Genomic DNA, 14,488 nt, shown 5'->3' with positions numbered 1-14,488 from the left:
GTGTGCTGTCTGTCCCTACGTCTGTCTGTACCATCGACCTGTGGCCATGTCTCTGTGTTTCTCTCTTTGCAGCTCTGCCCCATGCTCTCTGTCTCTCTCTCCACCCATCTTGTCTCTCTGTGTTCTGTCTGTCTTCCCTGTCTGTGTCTCTGCCTTTCTCTGTCTGGAGCTCTCTCTGTCTCTCGGGGTTTGGACAGGATGGGGCAAGCCAGATGCCCAGCGTGTGACATTTAAGGAGACACCCACCCTCGGGTGCTGACCCTGCCCTGGCACAAGCTCCAGAGTTGAGCACCTCCTTAAATCTGTGCCCCGGGCCCTTTGCTCACCACACCCTGTCCAGGCTGTGCTTCTCTCACTCTCTCACCCATTCCCTCTCTTTGTCCGACTCGCTCCTATAGCCGAGTGTCTGTTTCTCTCTTGCCGGGTGATTTCTGCTCGTCTCAACACATCAGCAGCCTGATCCTTCTGCTTCTCTGGGTTGAAATTGATTGTCCAGCCTGCATACCCCCCGGCCCAGCAGTTTAGTTTCAGATATCCTGTTGGCTAATACAGCCCAGGTCGGGTCAGCCACTCATACCATACAGTCAACTAGAGCAGGGGCCAGGGTTGCCCTGGGCCTCCTCAGGGGGCTTGAGAACAGGCTGTCTGAGGAGGGACTGCTCAACAGTGAGGGCCTCCTTGGCCGTGATCCGGACCCCCAGGTCTGGCCCTCCAAGGTGGAGGATGGTGTAAGGGCCCCCCCGTCACTGCCAGAACAGACAGCTTTGTCCTTGGGCCGTCCTGGGAATTGAAGAAATCCAGAACCAGAACCCAGTTGGAGGACAGGAAATGATCTGCTTGCTCCACCTGCCTGCCCCCACTCACCCCCACCCCGACTATGGTTTTTCAAAGTCTTGAAGCTCAAGCTGCCTCCTCCTCAAACATGCTGGATCCTCCAGCTGTGTCTGCAGAAAAAGTCATCATCTCCCATTCAGGGTTCCGATTTTAGATGTTGGAGCCGTGTGCGGTGAAAACACGGCGCTGTCTCTCATCCACGCGGGACCAGATGCCTAGAGGATCCAGGGAGCCTCTAGGAGAAGGCAGCGGCCTCAAGCCTGGTGGAGGGCTGAGCCAGTCCCCAAACAGCTCCAGGCAGAGGGCGCAGCCCATGCAGGCCCTGCGAAAGGAGCCAGAATGAGCCCGTGGGGATGTGGGGCCCGAGAGCACTGCCCAACCCTTGTCTTCCTTCAGGCAGGAACTCTCTTTTCTCCGAGCCCTCTGGGGGGCTCTTAAAGAGCCGCAGGAGGACTAGGGGGAGATGAAGCACAGTTTCAAAGGGGAAAGTGTGGTGAAGGGGCTGTGCAGCCATTTCTTGCTTTATTGGGTCGTGTGAGCCAAGGCAGGACTCAGGCATGGGAAAGGCCCAGCCATGGGCTTGGAAGCCAGCGGTGCTATGGGTGCTGGGGTTTTAGGGCTTAAGTACACACAGCCTGATGCTTTCAGGTCCTGCCTGGGGTTCGTGCACTCGCCACAGCCATAGGGAGCTTCCCTGATAGCTCAGTGGTAAAGAATCTGCTTGCAATGCAGGAGACCCCGTTTTGATTCCTGAGTCAGGAAGATCTGCTGGAGAAGGGATAGGCTACCCACTCCAGTATTCTTGGGCTTCTGTTGTGGCTCAGCTGGTAAAGAATCCCCCTGCAATGTGGGAGACCTGGGTTTGATCCCTGGGTTGGAAAGATCCTCTGGAGAAGGGAACAGCTACCCACTCCAGTATTCTGGCCTGGAGAATTTCATGGACTGTCCGTGGGGTTGCAGAGTCGGACACAACTGAGCAACTTTCACTTTCTTTCACTTTCACAGCCATAGGTGGCCTGCACCCCACATCCTGACTCCGTCTTCAGGCCAGTGTGTTTCTGGGGAAGGCAGGACCCAATTCCCAAGCTTTGCTGGCCTCCTGCAGACAGAAAGATGAGGTCATCCCTGGTGGAGAAGGCTCCTTAGAAGCCCTGGAGCAAAGGTTATACAGATACAGGCAATAAATCACTTTTGTAATTATAGATTTAAGCCTGTGGCATCTTTCTCTGAATCTTTCATTCCTTTCATTCATTTGACTAACATTCGCTGCGCCCCTCCTAAGTGCCACGTTCTGTGCCAGGTGCTGGGGTTACCCGGGTCCCCCATCCTCCAGACTAGCAGGGAAGGCAGCTGCCTACAGAAGCTGAGAATTATGGTGGGGTGTGATGGAGGTTCTTCCAGCGGGGAACTCAAAGGGCTGTAGCACTGAAAAGGCAGTTAATTCTTTTTCTTTCTTTTTTTTTTTTTTAACCAAACTTTAGACTTTTTATTTTGTGCTGGGGTGTAGGTGATTAACAATGTTGTGGTGGTCTCAGGTAAACAGCAGAGGGACTCAGCCATACATATGCTTGTATCCATTCTCCCCGAAATTCCCATCCCATCCAGGCTGGCACATATCGTTGAGCAGGGTACTATGTGCTACACAATAGGTTTATTGGTTATCCATTTTACATGTATCAGGGTACGCATGACCATCCCAAAGTCACTAACTACCTTTACCCGCTGAGTACCATAAGTTCGTTTTCGAAGTCTGTGAGCCTTTCTGTTTTGTAAGTAAGTTCATTTGTACAATTTCTTTTTAGATTCCCCATATAAGGGATGGCATATGATATTTCTCCTTCTCTGTCTGACTTTCTGCGCTCAGTGTGACACTCTCTGTGTCCATCCATGTGGCTAATGGCATTATCCCATTCCTTTTACTGGCTGAGTAATATTCCATGGTATAAATGTACCACATCTCCTTTATCCAGTCTTCTGTCGATGGACATTTAGGTTGCTTACACGTCTTGGCTCCCTGGAGGAGGGTGTGGCAACCCACTCCAGTATTCTTGCCTAGAGAATCCCGTGGACAGAGCCTGGTAGGCTACCATCCCTAGGGTTGCAAAGAATTGGATATGACTGAAGCAACAGAGCACAGCACAGCATGTCTTGGCTATCATAAACAGTGGGAAAAGCAGTCCATTCAATCTGGGGAGTCAAGGGTGTCTTCCTGGAGGAGGTGGCATTTGCTCCTGAGGGTTGTAAGAGTTAACCAATAGAAAAGGAAGGTTATCTCAGGAGGCCTGGCAGACTTGGAGAAGGTGAGACATTTGGAGCCTAGAGTGAGGGTAGGAGGGGACCGATGTGGCTGCAGAGGGCAGGAGGAGCAGCCCCCCCATCTGGGTGTCATCCTGGCTCAACTGATCTCTTAAACTTCCAGCACTGAGCCTTTTTGCATCTGCTGCTAGCACGCTTCCATTAGCTTCCAACTTTATGTAGGATGAGGCCCTGCACAGGGGTGGGGGAGGGAGCTGGCTCTTCGGGGACAGAGGCTGTATCTCCCAAGCTCTGCCAGAACCCAGGGGTTGCTTTGGGAGAGGGGCCGGAGGCCCTGTGTGCCTGGCAGGGCCCAGGTTGCACACATCACCTTGGCAGTTTGTGGGCAAACCCTCTCGGCCGAGGGGAGGTTGCACTGCCAGCCACTTCCTCCAGTTCCTTCCCTCTGCCTGTCGTCACGGTTACCTCGACCTTGTTGGGGGTGAGGTAGAGGTTGGGTAGAATCAACTTTGTCCGGGTTTCTATTTCCCCAGATGCGGGTCAGCCAGAGGAGCTGTCACTTCTGGTTCGGTTTCAAAGGAGGCCAAGGGGCTGGGAGGTGCTTGGGTGCGGCCGTGTTGACAGGGCACCTCTCCAGCCAGCCTCCCAGGCCGGGAGGGCGTGGGTCAGGGAGAAGCTCCAAGGTGGTGGACCAGGAGACGGGGCGGCCCCTGCCAGGGCCTGTGCCGGGGGCCGTGGGTGCTGGTCTCCGGCTCACCCGTTGGTCCTGAGCTCCCGGAGCATGCCGGGAATGCAGGCAGAGAGGCTGTTTATTTTCCTGGCCTGCAGCCCTTTTGGGCCGAGACCTTGTTCCAGGCCTCAGGCTGCCAGAAGCACCCCCACTAGCTCCAGAAGTGAGAGGGTTGGCAGGCCTAGGGCTGCCCGACGACTCCTCCAGTGGCCTTGGACTCTGGGTCGTGTCCAGCCCGGCCGATCCTGTGTGTCCTCCAGAATCCCCTAGCAGGCAGTGGACCGTGAGAGGCTTCATGTCCAAATGATCCTGATGGGCTGGGGCTGTGGTCAAGATCAGGGCGGGTGAAGTCAGAGAAATCGGAGTGGGAAGCCTGACTCTCTCATCTCCTTGCTGGAGGGCCTTGGGCAAACTGTGCGGGTGAACCTTAGTCTCACCGTCTGTGAAACGGGGCAGTCAGAGAACTTCCTCATCAGACTGTGAGTGTGAGAATTATAGGACCTATGTTCCTATGTTGAAAGCATTGAACAAAGAGGGCAACAGATGGCAGCTCTTGTTATTATTAATGATATTAAACAGTAATAGCCACAGCTCTGAAGTCCATATTGGCAGGCAGTGAGCCTCTTCTTTCCCATTCAGTAGGCCCTGTTTCACTCAGAATAAGATTCCGTGTGTGTGTGTGTGTGTGTGTGTGTGTGTGTGTGTGAAAGTCACTTAGTCATGTCCGACTGTTTGTGACCCCATGGACTGTACCCAGGCTCCTCTGTTTGTGGAGTTCACCAGGCCAGAATACTGGAGTTGGTAGCCATTCCCTTCTCCAGGGGATCTTCCCAACCCAGGGATCAAACCCAGGTCTCCTGCATTGCAGGCGGATTCTTTACCAACTGAGCCACCAGGGACGTAAGTCTAGAGATTCAGAAGCCTCCTCTGCCTAGGTCCTGAGGAGGGCACTTTGGGGAGCCCCTGGGATCTTGGGGTGCAAGTGGGTATCCTGGAGAAAGAAAATGCAGAGGCAGCATGCATGTGTGATCAGTTGCTCAGCCGTGTCTGACTCTTTGTCACCCCAGAGACTGTAGACCACCGGGCTCCTCGGTCCATGGAATTTTCCAGGCAGGAATATTGGAGTGGGTTGCCATTTCCTTCCCCAGTGCGTTGGCAGAGGGAAGGACGAACCTGGTGAGGGGTGGGAAGACTGCTTCATCATCAGGAGAGAGCTGAGGGTTCGAAAGGACCTGAAAGGGAGGACAGGGAATGAAAATGGGTGGAGCAGAAGGTAAAATCAACACTCATGCTCAAGGTGTTTTGAAAGGAAATGCCTGGGAGCTGCTGGCCTGGAAAACAGTGCCCAGAGGCCTCGGGCCAGGCCAGAGAACAGACCGCCTGTTGGGTGTCACCTCTGAGTGAGGTGATCGCCAGGCTCCAGGCCTCCTGAACTCTGACAGAACCCACGTGGCCCTGCCCTCCTGGGTGCTGACTCCTCCCCAGGATGCCCACCTGCTCCTCGAGCATCCTGGGGGCCAGCTGGGAACTGCTGCATCCCACCTGCCGAGAGGCCAGTGGGCTGGCAGGGCCGCTCACTCATGGCGGGATGTGGGTTATGTCATCCGTCTGTCCGTCTATCTGAGTCTTGGGAGGGCAGCCGGCTGCCAGGCTTGCCTTGGTGTCTCATCCGTGGCTCTTTGCCCCCACAGCTAGACGAGGAAGAGGAGCGGAGGAAACGGCGTCGAGAGAAGAACAAAGTCGCGGCGGCCCGATGCCGGAACAAGAAGAAGGAGCGGACGGAATTTCTGCAGCGGGTGAGGCGGGCAGTGGCCAGGGTGGGCCCTGGCCTTGTCCTTTAGAAGCTTGTGTGCTGGTAACCCGGGAGACAGCATCCCGGGCCTGCAGAATCAATGCATGCTCACTGGCATCAGCCCAGGCGGCCATGACCTCTCGGTTCCTACCCCCCCCTCCTATCCAGTGCCCCCTCCCTGAACTGAGACGACCCAGGGGGCAGCCTGATTGCAGGAAGGCCAGAGCCGATGGGAGGAGCCAAGTTCCCCGCCTCCAGCTGAGGTTTAGATCCTGGGCGCTGAGGGGCCCAGGTGGCCCAGGACAGGTACTCCCCATTGCTGGTGCACTGAGGGCTCCCAAACTTGTTTGGCGTGGGTACAGATGAAGTTCGTGATAGTTCCGTGCACAGGGGTAGTGCATGCAGCCATGGGGGAGAAAACCGCCCCCCATCGAGTGCAGGAGGCTCTTCTGGTCCTGACTCCCATCAGCCTGGACTCTGTCCCATGGAAGCTGACATCCCCTGACTCACCCCCAGCTCTTGGCTGCTGCCTCCAGGACCACAGAGGTCAGCTCTGCACGCCGAGGCAAGTGGAAGGCTGCCTTGCCTCATGGCCCTCAGAGCGCGCCCCTGGCCTTTCATTTGGAATGTGTCAAACAGGCGTTTGTTCCTTCTTCTGTCCCTTAGGATTTCCCTCCTGTTTTTGTTTTTCAGAAATGGTTGATGACTTTGAAGGGACATGACCAAAACGCTAATTGGTCCTAGCCAGTGGTCTCCAGCCTCCCCACTCCCAATCTGTGGTTGGTTTCTAAATAACAATAGTGACACTACAGAACAGTAATGTCCCAGGTCAGGCTACCTTCTACAGTGAGCAGCAGTGGACAGCAGCTGCTGACGTTTGTGAAGGGCGGCCCTGGGCAAGGCACAGTGTGTGTTTTATTGGCGTCATAGCTGTATGAGGTAGGGGCCTGCGTTATTCTCAGTCTGCTGATGGGGACACTAAGGAAGGCACGGGGGCTAAGTAACCGGCCCCGGTCACTCAGCAGTGACCTGGGAGAGCTGAGATTTGGCCTGAGGCTAACGTCAGAGTGTCTGTCTTCAGCACTCTGCTCTCCTGGCTCCCATTCATTCCTTCATTCCTGGGTTTGTTCGTGCCTTTGTTAATTCATTCTTTTGCTTGTTTGTTGATTTGTGGACAAGCAGTGTCAAGCATATACTGAGTGCCTGGCCCTGTGCTCGGTGTGCTAGGGACACCTCACCTAGGAAGGACTAGTCGTGGTCCCTCCTATGGGGGCTGGAGGGACGAGGCCAGGTTGGCCTGGGTTTTCTCTGGAGATCTATGGGTCTCTTCTCATTCTTGCAACAGAGAACAAATCAGAGGTCACGGATGTCACTGCCTTGGGGCTGTGTGTGCACCTCCGGCTGTGAGCGTTTCAGCAGGGGAACGGTCAGTATAGGCGGGACTTAGACTCTGGAGCTGGAAGCCCCTCGGAAAGGATGGTGGACTGACACCAAGAGGGAAGTTTCAAGAAATTTCTAAGACAAGGGTCTCACATAAGCTTTTAAGATGGATGGAGTGTCACACACCTCATTTCCAGCCCTGAGAGCCTGCAGAGCTGGGCGGGGCACAGAGGGAGCACTCATATTTGACCCCCGCCTTCCAGGGCCTGTCAAACAGCCAGCAGGCAAGCTGTGCCAAGTGAATGCACACCAGTGACACACTAGTGTCACCAATGGTCAGTGCCAGATGAGCGGGCAAGCTGCTCTGTGCATTCCAATGACATGGTCTGAGCACCTACTGTGTGCCAGGCATTTCCTGGGTCCCATTTATTCTCATTCCACTGAGCACCCTGCTGATCCCCCTTTTAGACACATACCTGTAGCACAGAGAGGTCAAGTTCCTTGCCCGAGGTTACCACTGCCAGCGTGCAGTGGAGTCAGGGTTCATCCATCCGTTTGCTGACCCATCCATCCATCCTCAGTGCCGAGTGAGCGCCCACCGCACAGTGGGCCCGCAGGCCGTGGCTGCGGGGGTGACAGGCAGAAAACGGGGATGGGATGTGTGCTGAGCATGAGGTTGGGCAAGCCCGGGGGAGGGGGCTGTGAGCACAGATGGGGGCGGGGAGGGGCAGCTGTCCGAGTCGAGACTGCAGAACGACTCCTGATGGACACACAGACCGGGGTGCGAGCCCACTTGGGGAGGGACAGAGCTGGAGGGGTCACCACGAACAGCCAAAGCACAGGCCAGAGGCCGAGGTGACGTTTAAGGATGCGGTGATGGGATCGGAAAGAATGCCGGGGTGGCTAGAGTGCAGGGTCCACGGAGAGAAAGGGGCCCAGAGCCCTCATGTGTGGGGTGGTCCCTGTGCCGGTTGTCCGGGGCAATCCCGCTTTAACTAAGCCTGTTGTCCTGGCCTGGTTATTAACAGCACCTTCTTTCACTCTCATGCCATGTCCTCATTAGGATGAAGAAGTGTGCAGTGCCAGAGGGCCATGGGAGGGTTTCGGGAGGAGAGGGACACACTCTGTTGCTGTGGTTACAGCGAGGGGCGTGGACTGGGGGACCCCCCCAGGGCCCGAGTGGGAAGATCGGTTAGGTCTCTGTGTTATCCCCAGGGGAGGAGAAGGCTGCTGTTGACCAAGAGAAGTGCATGGCCTTGGGGTCTGGAAGGGGGGCCTGGGCAGTTCTGTCGGGGCCCACACCCAGCCCCTCACGCTGCTCCCCTCCTCCCCTCTGACCATGGAGGCTGAGGCCACGAGTAAGGGTTCGGGCCCAAAGGTGGAGGCTGTATGGACAGTCCGTGCCTGATGACATAAGGGACTCTCTTGTCGTTTATTTTTTAATATGTCAAATATATACAAGGCTCAGAGGTACAAAGGTATATGTATGTGTGTGTACACACACGCACACACACACATGCATACACACATATGGGCTTCTGAGGTAGCACTGGTGATGAAGAACCCGCCTGCCGATGCAGGAGAAGTAAGAGACGCAGGTTTGGCCCCTGGGTCAGGAAGATCCCCTGGAGGAGGACACGGCAACCCACTCCAGTATTCTTGCCTGGAGAATCCCATGGACAGAGGAGCCTGGTGGACTGCAGTCCATAGCATCGCACAGACTTGAACACGACTGAAGTGAATGAGCACACGTGCACGCATACACACGTATATGTACAGTATAAAAAGTCACCCTCCTTGACCCCTGGGGACTCATATCCAGGCTAGGCGATTTCTGTGGCATCTCAGATGTCATCTGCCTCCACCAGGCAAGGCCCTGAAGGAGGCAAGAGGCAGGTCTTTGGGTCAGATCCCTTGCCCTGCAGGCCCCAGGGCCACCTGAGCCCCTCTGCTGTCCACGGGCAGGAACAGTGGCTGCTGTGGGGCCGCCTCTGCAACCCCACTGGGCCGGACACAGTTCCCTGGGAGTGGGCAGCAGTTAACACCATCACACGCTCCGCTGCTGTGCGTTGCTCTTCAAGGCCACTCTCTCCTTGACGGCCACAGTGACTCTGGGAGGAGGCAAGGCAGCCACATCCACTGGCTCAGATTCTGAGACTCGGAGAGATTCACACAGTGGCTGAGTCAGGATGGGGACCCAGAGCTTCCTCTACTGCCTGGCTGTCTACTCACCCTCCCCCGGGGGATCTTGTTCACAGCAGCCTAGCTGGCAAGCGGCAGAGTCAAGATTTTAATTCAGACAGGGATTTGGGGCTCAGAAGTCTGCATCAGGCTATTTGTTGGGAAGTGGGGCTGTATTTTAAGTGCATTAGGGTAACTCTGAAAAATAAGAGTCAGAGAATCTTCATGCTGGAAGTCCCCTGGGCCAATCATATTTTCTGTGGGGGTGGGGGGCGCTGAGGCCCAGAGAAGGGAAATGACTTGGCCAAGGGCACATGGCCGGGACATCTCAGCCCTCTTCCTGTGTTTTCTCTACTGCCTTCCCTGACTGCCACAGAGGAGACAGAACCTCCTTCACGTGCATTAATTCCATTCTGAAATGACAAATGGTTTCATTTTCTCTAGGGCAGTAAATATCTACCAGAGGCAAAACGATAAACAAAAACGCGAGCAGAGTTGTTCAGTTCCTAATTAAGGTGTGAAGATCCTAGCCCATGTTGGTTGAATTAATTAGAAAAACAGATTAGGTAATTGTTGTTCTAAAACCACAAACCACTTCTACAGTCATGGCTAAAAAAAGATTTTTCGAAACTCAGTTTATACTTACCCAGTAAATAAGTATGTAGCATCGATAAATAAAACAGAAGAAAATCAACAACAGAGCAGCTAGTTACAGCCTGACAGTCAGACTGTCAAAGCTGAGGCTATTCCATGATGTACCTGTACATTTTCAAACCAACAGAATGTCATGCCATTGCTGTGATAAATGCACGGGGAAGCCAGTTGCTCACTCCCACTTGGTCTTTTTGTGTGATACAGATGTGAGGTGGGTGTGATGTCTTTTCAAGGGCGAGGATGTGTGCGCAGGCCTGCCGGACCCTGCCCCTTGCATGTCCCATTCTAACTTCCATTTCCAGCACAACCCAGCCTTTCTCGTCCTGCCCACCGCCCTGCAGAACAGCTGCCACCTCCCCGCTTCCTTGGACCCTCCCCCATGCTCACAGGCTGCTGTCTACCCACCGCCCACTCTGCAGACGCAGGCAGTCTCCCAGACCTGCCAAGTTTTCTTGGAAACGGCCTCCTCCTCTGCGTCTCTTCCTTGGCTTCTTCATTCCCCCCTTGCTCGTGGCTTAAAGCAAAAATTCCTTAAGCCTCCCTAACCCTTGGTTTACAAAGTACCTTTCCCACGTGAAGTCATTTAATCCCCCACGATCATCATGTTTTTTACGGAGGAGATAACTGGGGTTCAGGGAAGTTAAGAAACTTGCTCTTGACTCTGATTTCCAAACCCCGGGTTTGGCTCTAAACCCACCTTCCCAGCTTGGTACCCTAATAGGTCCAAAAGTGACATGTGGTCATCTGGGAGGATTTTTAATCTCTTAAACGCATCTGACACTCTCCCATGTCCGCATCCTGGTTCACTCAGAGCTCGCTTCTTGAAACATCTTCCCATTCTCCCACTGACTGTCTCTTCTTAACCAGAGTCAACCCATTTCTCCAAACCCAAGATCAGACCCAGTCATTCAGCCCACTCTCAGAAGGTCTTCTAGACCCCGGAGGGCTGATGGCACTTGATAAACTCTGCCTGGCTGTCTGGATCCTTCTCCCCCTTGAGTGGAAGCTGCACACAATCCGTGTTAGGGGCTCATGGACCTCAGGGCCCCTTAGAGGGTTCACTGCACAAAGCAGATTCTCAGCCCTTGTTCCTGGGTGGGTGGATTGAACCGAGACTCCTAGAGGCAGCAGCTCAGAGGATTTGAAGTTGGAGCTCAAATTGTGTCTGGGGGGTCAGAGACATTCCCATGGTCACCAGCTTGTAGACCCAGTGAGCAGGCAGCTAAGCCTAGCCCCTACCTGCCCCAGACTCATGGTTCCACGTGGGGTCTCTCCTGCCCTCAGAGGCTCTCTGCTTGGGGTATTAGGGGAACAGTGGACCAGCCTGGCCTCCCTGTCGCTCCTCGTCCCGCTGAATCCCAAACCACCCTAGCTGGCTTTTGGTATTTTCCCCCCCTGAGCATTTTTTCCTTCTTTGAGGCTTTTCTCCCTCAGTGTCTGGTCCCGAGGACTGCACGTCTCAGCAGTTGAGTCCCCAGGCACTGTGCTGCTCCAAGGTATGCGTACAAGGAACAGCTCAGTCAGCCTGGCTGATGTGGGCAAGACAGCAGCCCTGAGGCCAGAGGCCCCAGAGGGATCTCTGAGCCCCGGCAGGGAGGGGCCACTCAGCCCATCACAACCACAGCCCGTTCTTTGTTGGATGCGGGTTGCCTGGGCTCGGCAATGGACCCGATGCTTCTTGTGCGCTAAAGGATGCCTAGGAGCATCCCTGATCCTACCCTCTGAATTCCAAGGGCACCCACCCTCCCCAGTTGTGACAACATGAAATGTCTCCAGATACTGTCAAATGTCTCTGGGAGGCAAAATCGCTTCTAGTTGGGAATGACTGGTCTCAACCTTTGCCAGCCTTTGGGTGAATTCCAACCTCCACACTGGTTATATGTTTTTAGATAGAGTCCAGGAAATACCAATTCAGGCGCTTCTGTATTTTACTGTGTTGACTCCCAAGCATTGAACTGGTGTGCCCATCACCTCTCTACATCACGAACTTGTAAGTAAGTGAAAGTTGCACAGTCATGTCTGACTCTTTGCGACCCCATGGACTGTATAGTCCATGGAATTCTCCAGGCCAGAGTACTGGAGTGGGTAGCCTTTCCCTTCTCCAGGGGATCTTCCCAACCCAGGGATAGAACCCAGGTCTTCTGCATTGCAGGCAGATTCTTTACCAGTTGAGGCACAAGGGAAGCCAAAGAATACTGGAGTGGGTAGCCTATCCCTTCTTCAGCGGATCTTCCCAACCCAGGAATCGAACCAGGGTCTCCTGCATTGCAGGCAGATAGATTCTTTACCAACTGAGCTCTCAGGGAAGCCCCATGAACAAGAAAACTCCCCATAAATCAAATCAACATCCCTTCCTCACCCTGGAGCCTCTCCAACTGAACTGGAAGTTCTCTGGAAATCTCACTTGGGATTGTTTAAAACCACATTTTGGATCCAGAAGGAAGACTGTTGATTGCCTCCCAGTGGGCAAATATTCTAGCTAACAGGGGATAAGGAAGAGACTGCTTAAATAATTATAGACCGATAACCAGGAAGCACATGTTTGGGGAATTACATGACCACACTGGGCTTGTGGATGCCACAGGCCAATATATCCCCAACATGCATTTATCACACATAAAGCGCTTTCTGTGGCACTGCCATTATGGGCCACCTCTAACCCCTCTGTGGACCCTCCATGCATCTGCTCTGGATCCACTTGGCCTCCATTCTTCTCCCACCCTTTGTTTCTTGTACAAAGGTCCTGAGGCAGGAGAGTGTTTGGCATATTTGAGCAACAACAAGGAAGCCACTGGGCTTTCCCAGTGGCTCAGTGGTAAAGAATCCACCTGCCAATGCAGGAGATGGGTTCAGTCCCTGGGTCAGGAAGATCTCCTGGAGAAAGAAATGGCAACCCACTCCAGTATTCTTGCCTGGAGAATTCTATGGACAGAGGAGCCGGGCAGGCTACAGTCCATGGGGTTGCAGAGAGTCAGATAGGACTGAACTAAACAAGAACAACACACAAAGGAAGCCAGTGTGGCTAGAGTGGATTGAGTAGGGGAAGAGAGGGGCACACGAACCAGGCTGGCCCCAGGGTATACCCTGGATTCACCCCACTAGTAACACGGGCCAGTGTCTGGTATGACGGGCAGGACCTGAACAAAGTCAGTTACTCCCAGGGACCCCGTAGCAGATTCTGTGCTTCTCCTGGGGGGAAACTGACAGAAAATAGACAAAGACCAGCCTGGAGTGCCCTGTGACTATCTAGGTGGAGAACTTCTCCCTGGAGCTGGTCCCCACTGAAAGCTTAAAGCCTCGTCTCTGTTTTTGCATGCAGGAATCTGAGCGGCTAGAACTCATGAACGCTGAGCTGAAGACCCAGATCGAGGAGCTAAAGCAGGAGCGACAGCAGCTCATCTTGATGTTGAACCGGCATCGTCCCACCTGTATCGTTCGGACCGACAGCGTCAAGACACCCGAGTCAGAAGGCAACCCTCTGCTGGAGCAGCTTGAGAAGAAGTGACCGTGGGCTGGGAGGAGGAGGACAAAGGAAGAACGAGGCGTAGGAGATGGCAAGAGGGAGGAAGAAGAGGAGGGCACCAGAGGGCTCTTCCGTGGTGTGCGAAAAACTTTACACCGGAGGCTCAGCACAGCCAGTAATTGGCCGGGCTTTTTCTTTTTTTTTTTTTTTTTTGTGAAACTCAGATCAGCCACACAAGGGGAAGAGCCGGCTGATGAAACCCAGAAGGACCAAGCGCTGAGACCAAAGTAGACTCGAGGGTGGGGCTGTCCCGCTGGGGCCCAGCTCCAGGGAGACAGGACAGAGGCACCCGGGGCCGGAAAGCAGCCTCAGGCACTTCTCTGGGCTCTCTGCCAGGGTACCCACCCCCAGGGACCTCCGAGCAGTCAGGAAAAGCCATGAGTGGCAACCAAACGCACGGCTGAGGATCGAACTGAGTGACACTGCCATCTGCCTGCCGACCCTGATGCAAGGCTGGAGAGAGAGGGTCGCGATGCGGGGCCCAGCGGGGCTCTGCTGGAGAGTGGCAGCTGGGTGCACCCTGGCCGGCCCTGCTGGAGTTTGCCGTGGGCACGAGGCGCAGGCGCCCTTCCAAAGCACATACTCACTGAATGTTTACAGACTGGCTGTCCTGGCAGGGCTTTCAACTGCACATGTTTTTTATACTTTCTTTTTTTTTTTTTTAATATTTTTTACAAAAAAAAAGATTTTATACAAGCAATATATATATGGATTTCTATAATCACTCGATGTGATACAGTATAAATATGCTATGGTTTGTTTGTTACGAACAAATATCCAGCAGTTATGGTCATTGTGTGTAACTTCTAAGTACTGTAGTCTCTGGGTGTTGGGGGGTGGCCGGGAGGGGGTGGGGTGTGTTTCCATCCTGGTAAACCCTTCATAGTACTCAGTTCTGTATCACTCAGTAAACGTTACTCTTACTTACCCAGCCACCTCTTGTAGTGTCTGCCTGGGGAATGGGGGTACAGGGCACACTTGGTCACCCGTGGTATGCGGTGTCAGAGAATGTTTGGAGCATCTATCGTGGGCCCTTGGTTTTCACAACAACCCTTCCCAGGTAAGTCTTTATATGCCCATTTTACAGATGAGGAAGTCGAGGCTCAGAGAAGTTATTATATATATATATACACACAGT

General features: G+C 54.0%; 1 protein-coding gene across 2 annotated transcripts in view; it reads left to right on the top strand.

Moving 5' to 3' along the window:
* The window catches only part of JDP2 (Jun dimerization protein 2), a 41,697-nt gene extending 27,551 nt beyond the window's left edge, over nt 1-14,146 (top strand). For both annotated transcript variants that reach the window (XM_068964390.1, XM_068964389.1), the window contains exons 3-4: nt 5,512-5,616; nt 13,147-14,146. In XM_068964390.1, the coding sequence (XP_068820491.1) occupies nt 5,512-5,616; nt 13,147-13,332 (291 nt within the window). In that variant the 3' untranslated portion in view covers nt 13,333-14,146. The remainder of the gene's footprint in view (nt 1-5,511; nt 5,617-13,146) is intronic.
* The last annotated feature ends 342 nt before the right edge of the window (nt 14,147-14,488 follow it).

Source organism: Capricornis sumatraensis, chromosome 2 (genome assembly GCF_032405125.1).
Source record: "Capricornis sumatraensis isolate serow.1 chromosome 2, serow.2, whole genome shotgun sequence".
NCBI lineage: Eukaryota > Metazoa > Chordata > Mammalia > Artiodactyla > Bovidae > Capricornis > Capricornis sumatraensis.
This window is presented reverse-complemented; position numbering and strand designations above follow the sequence as displayed.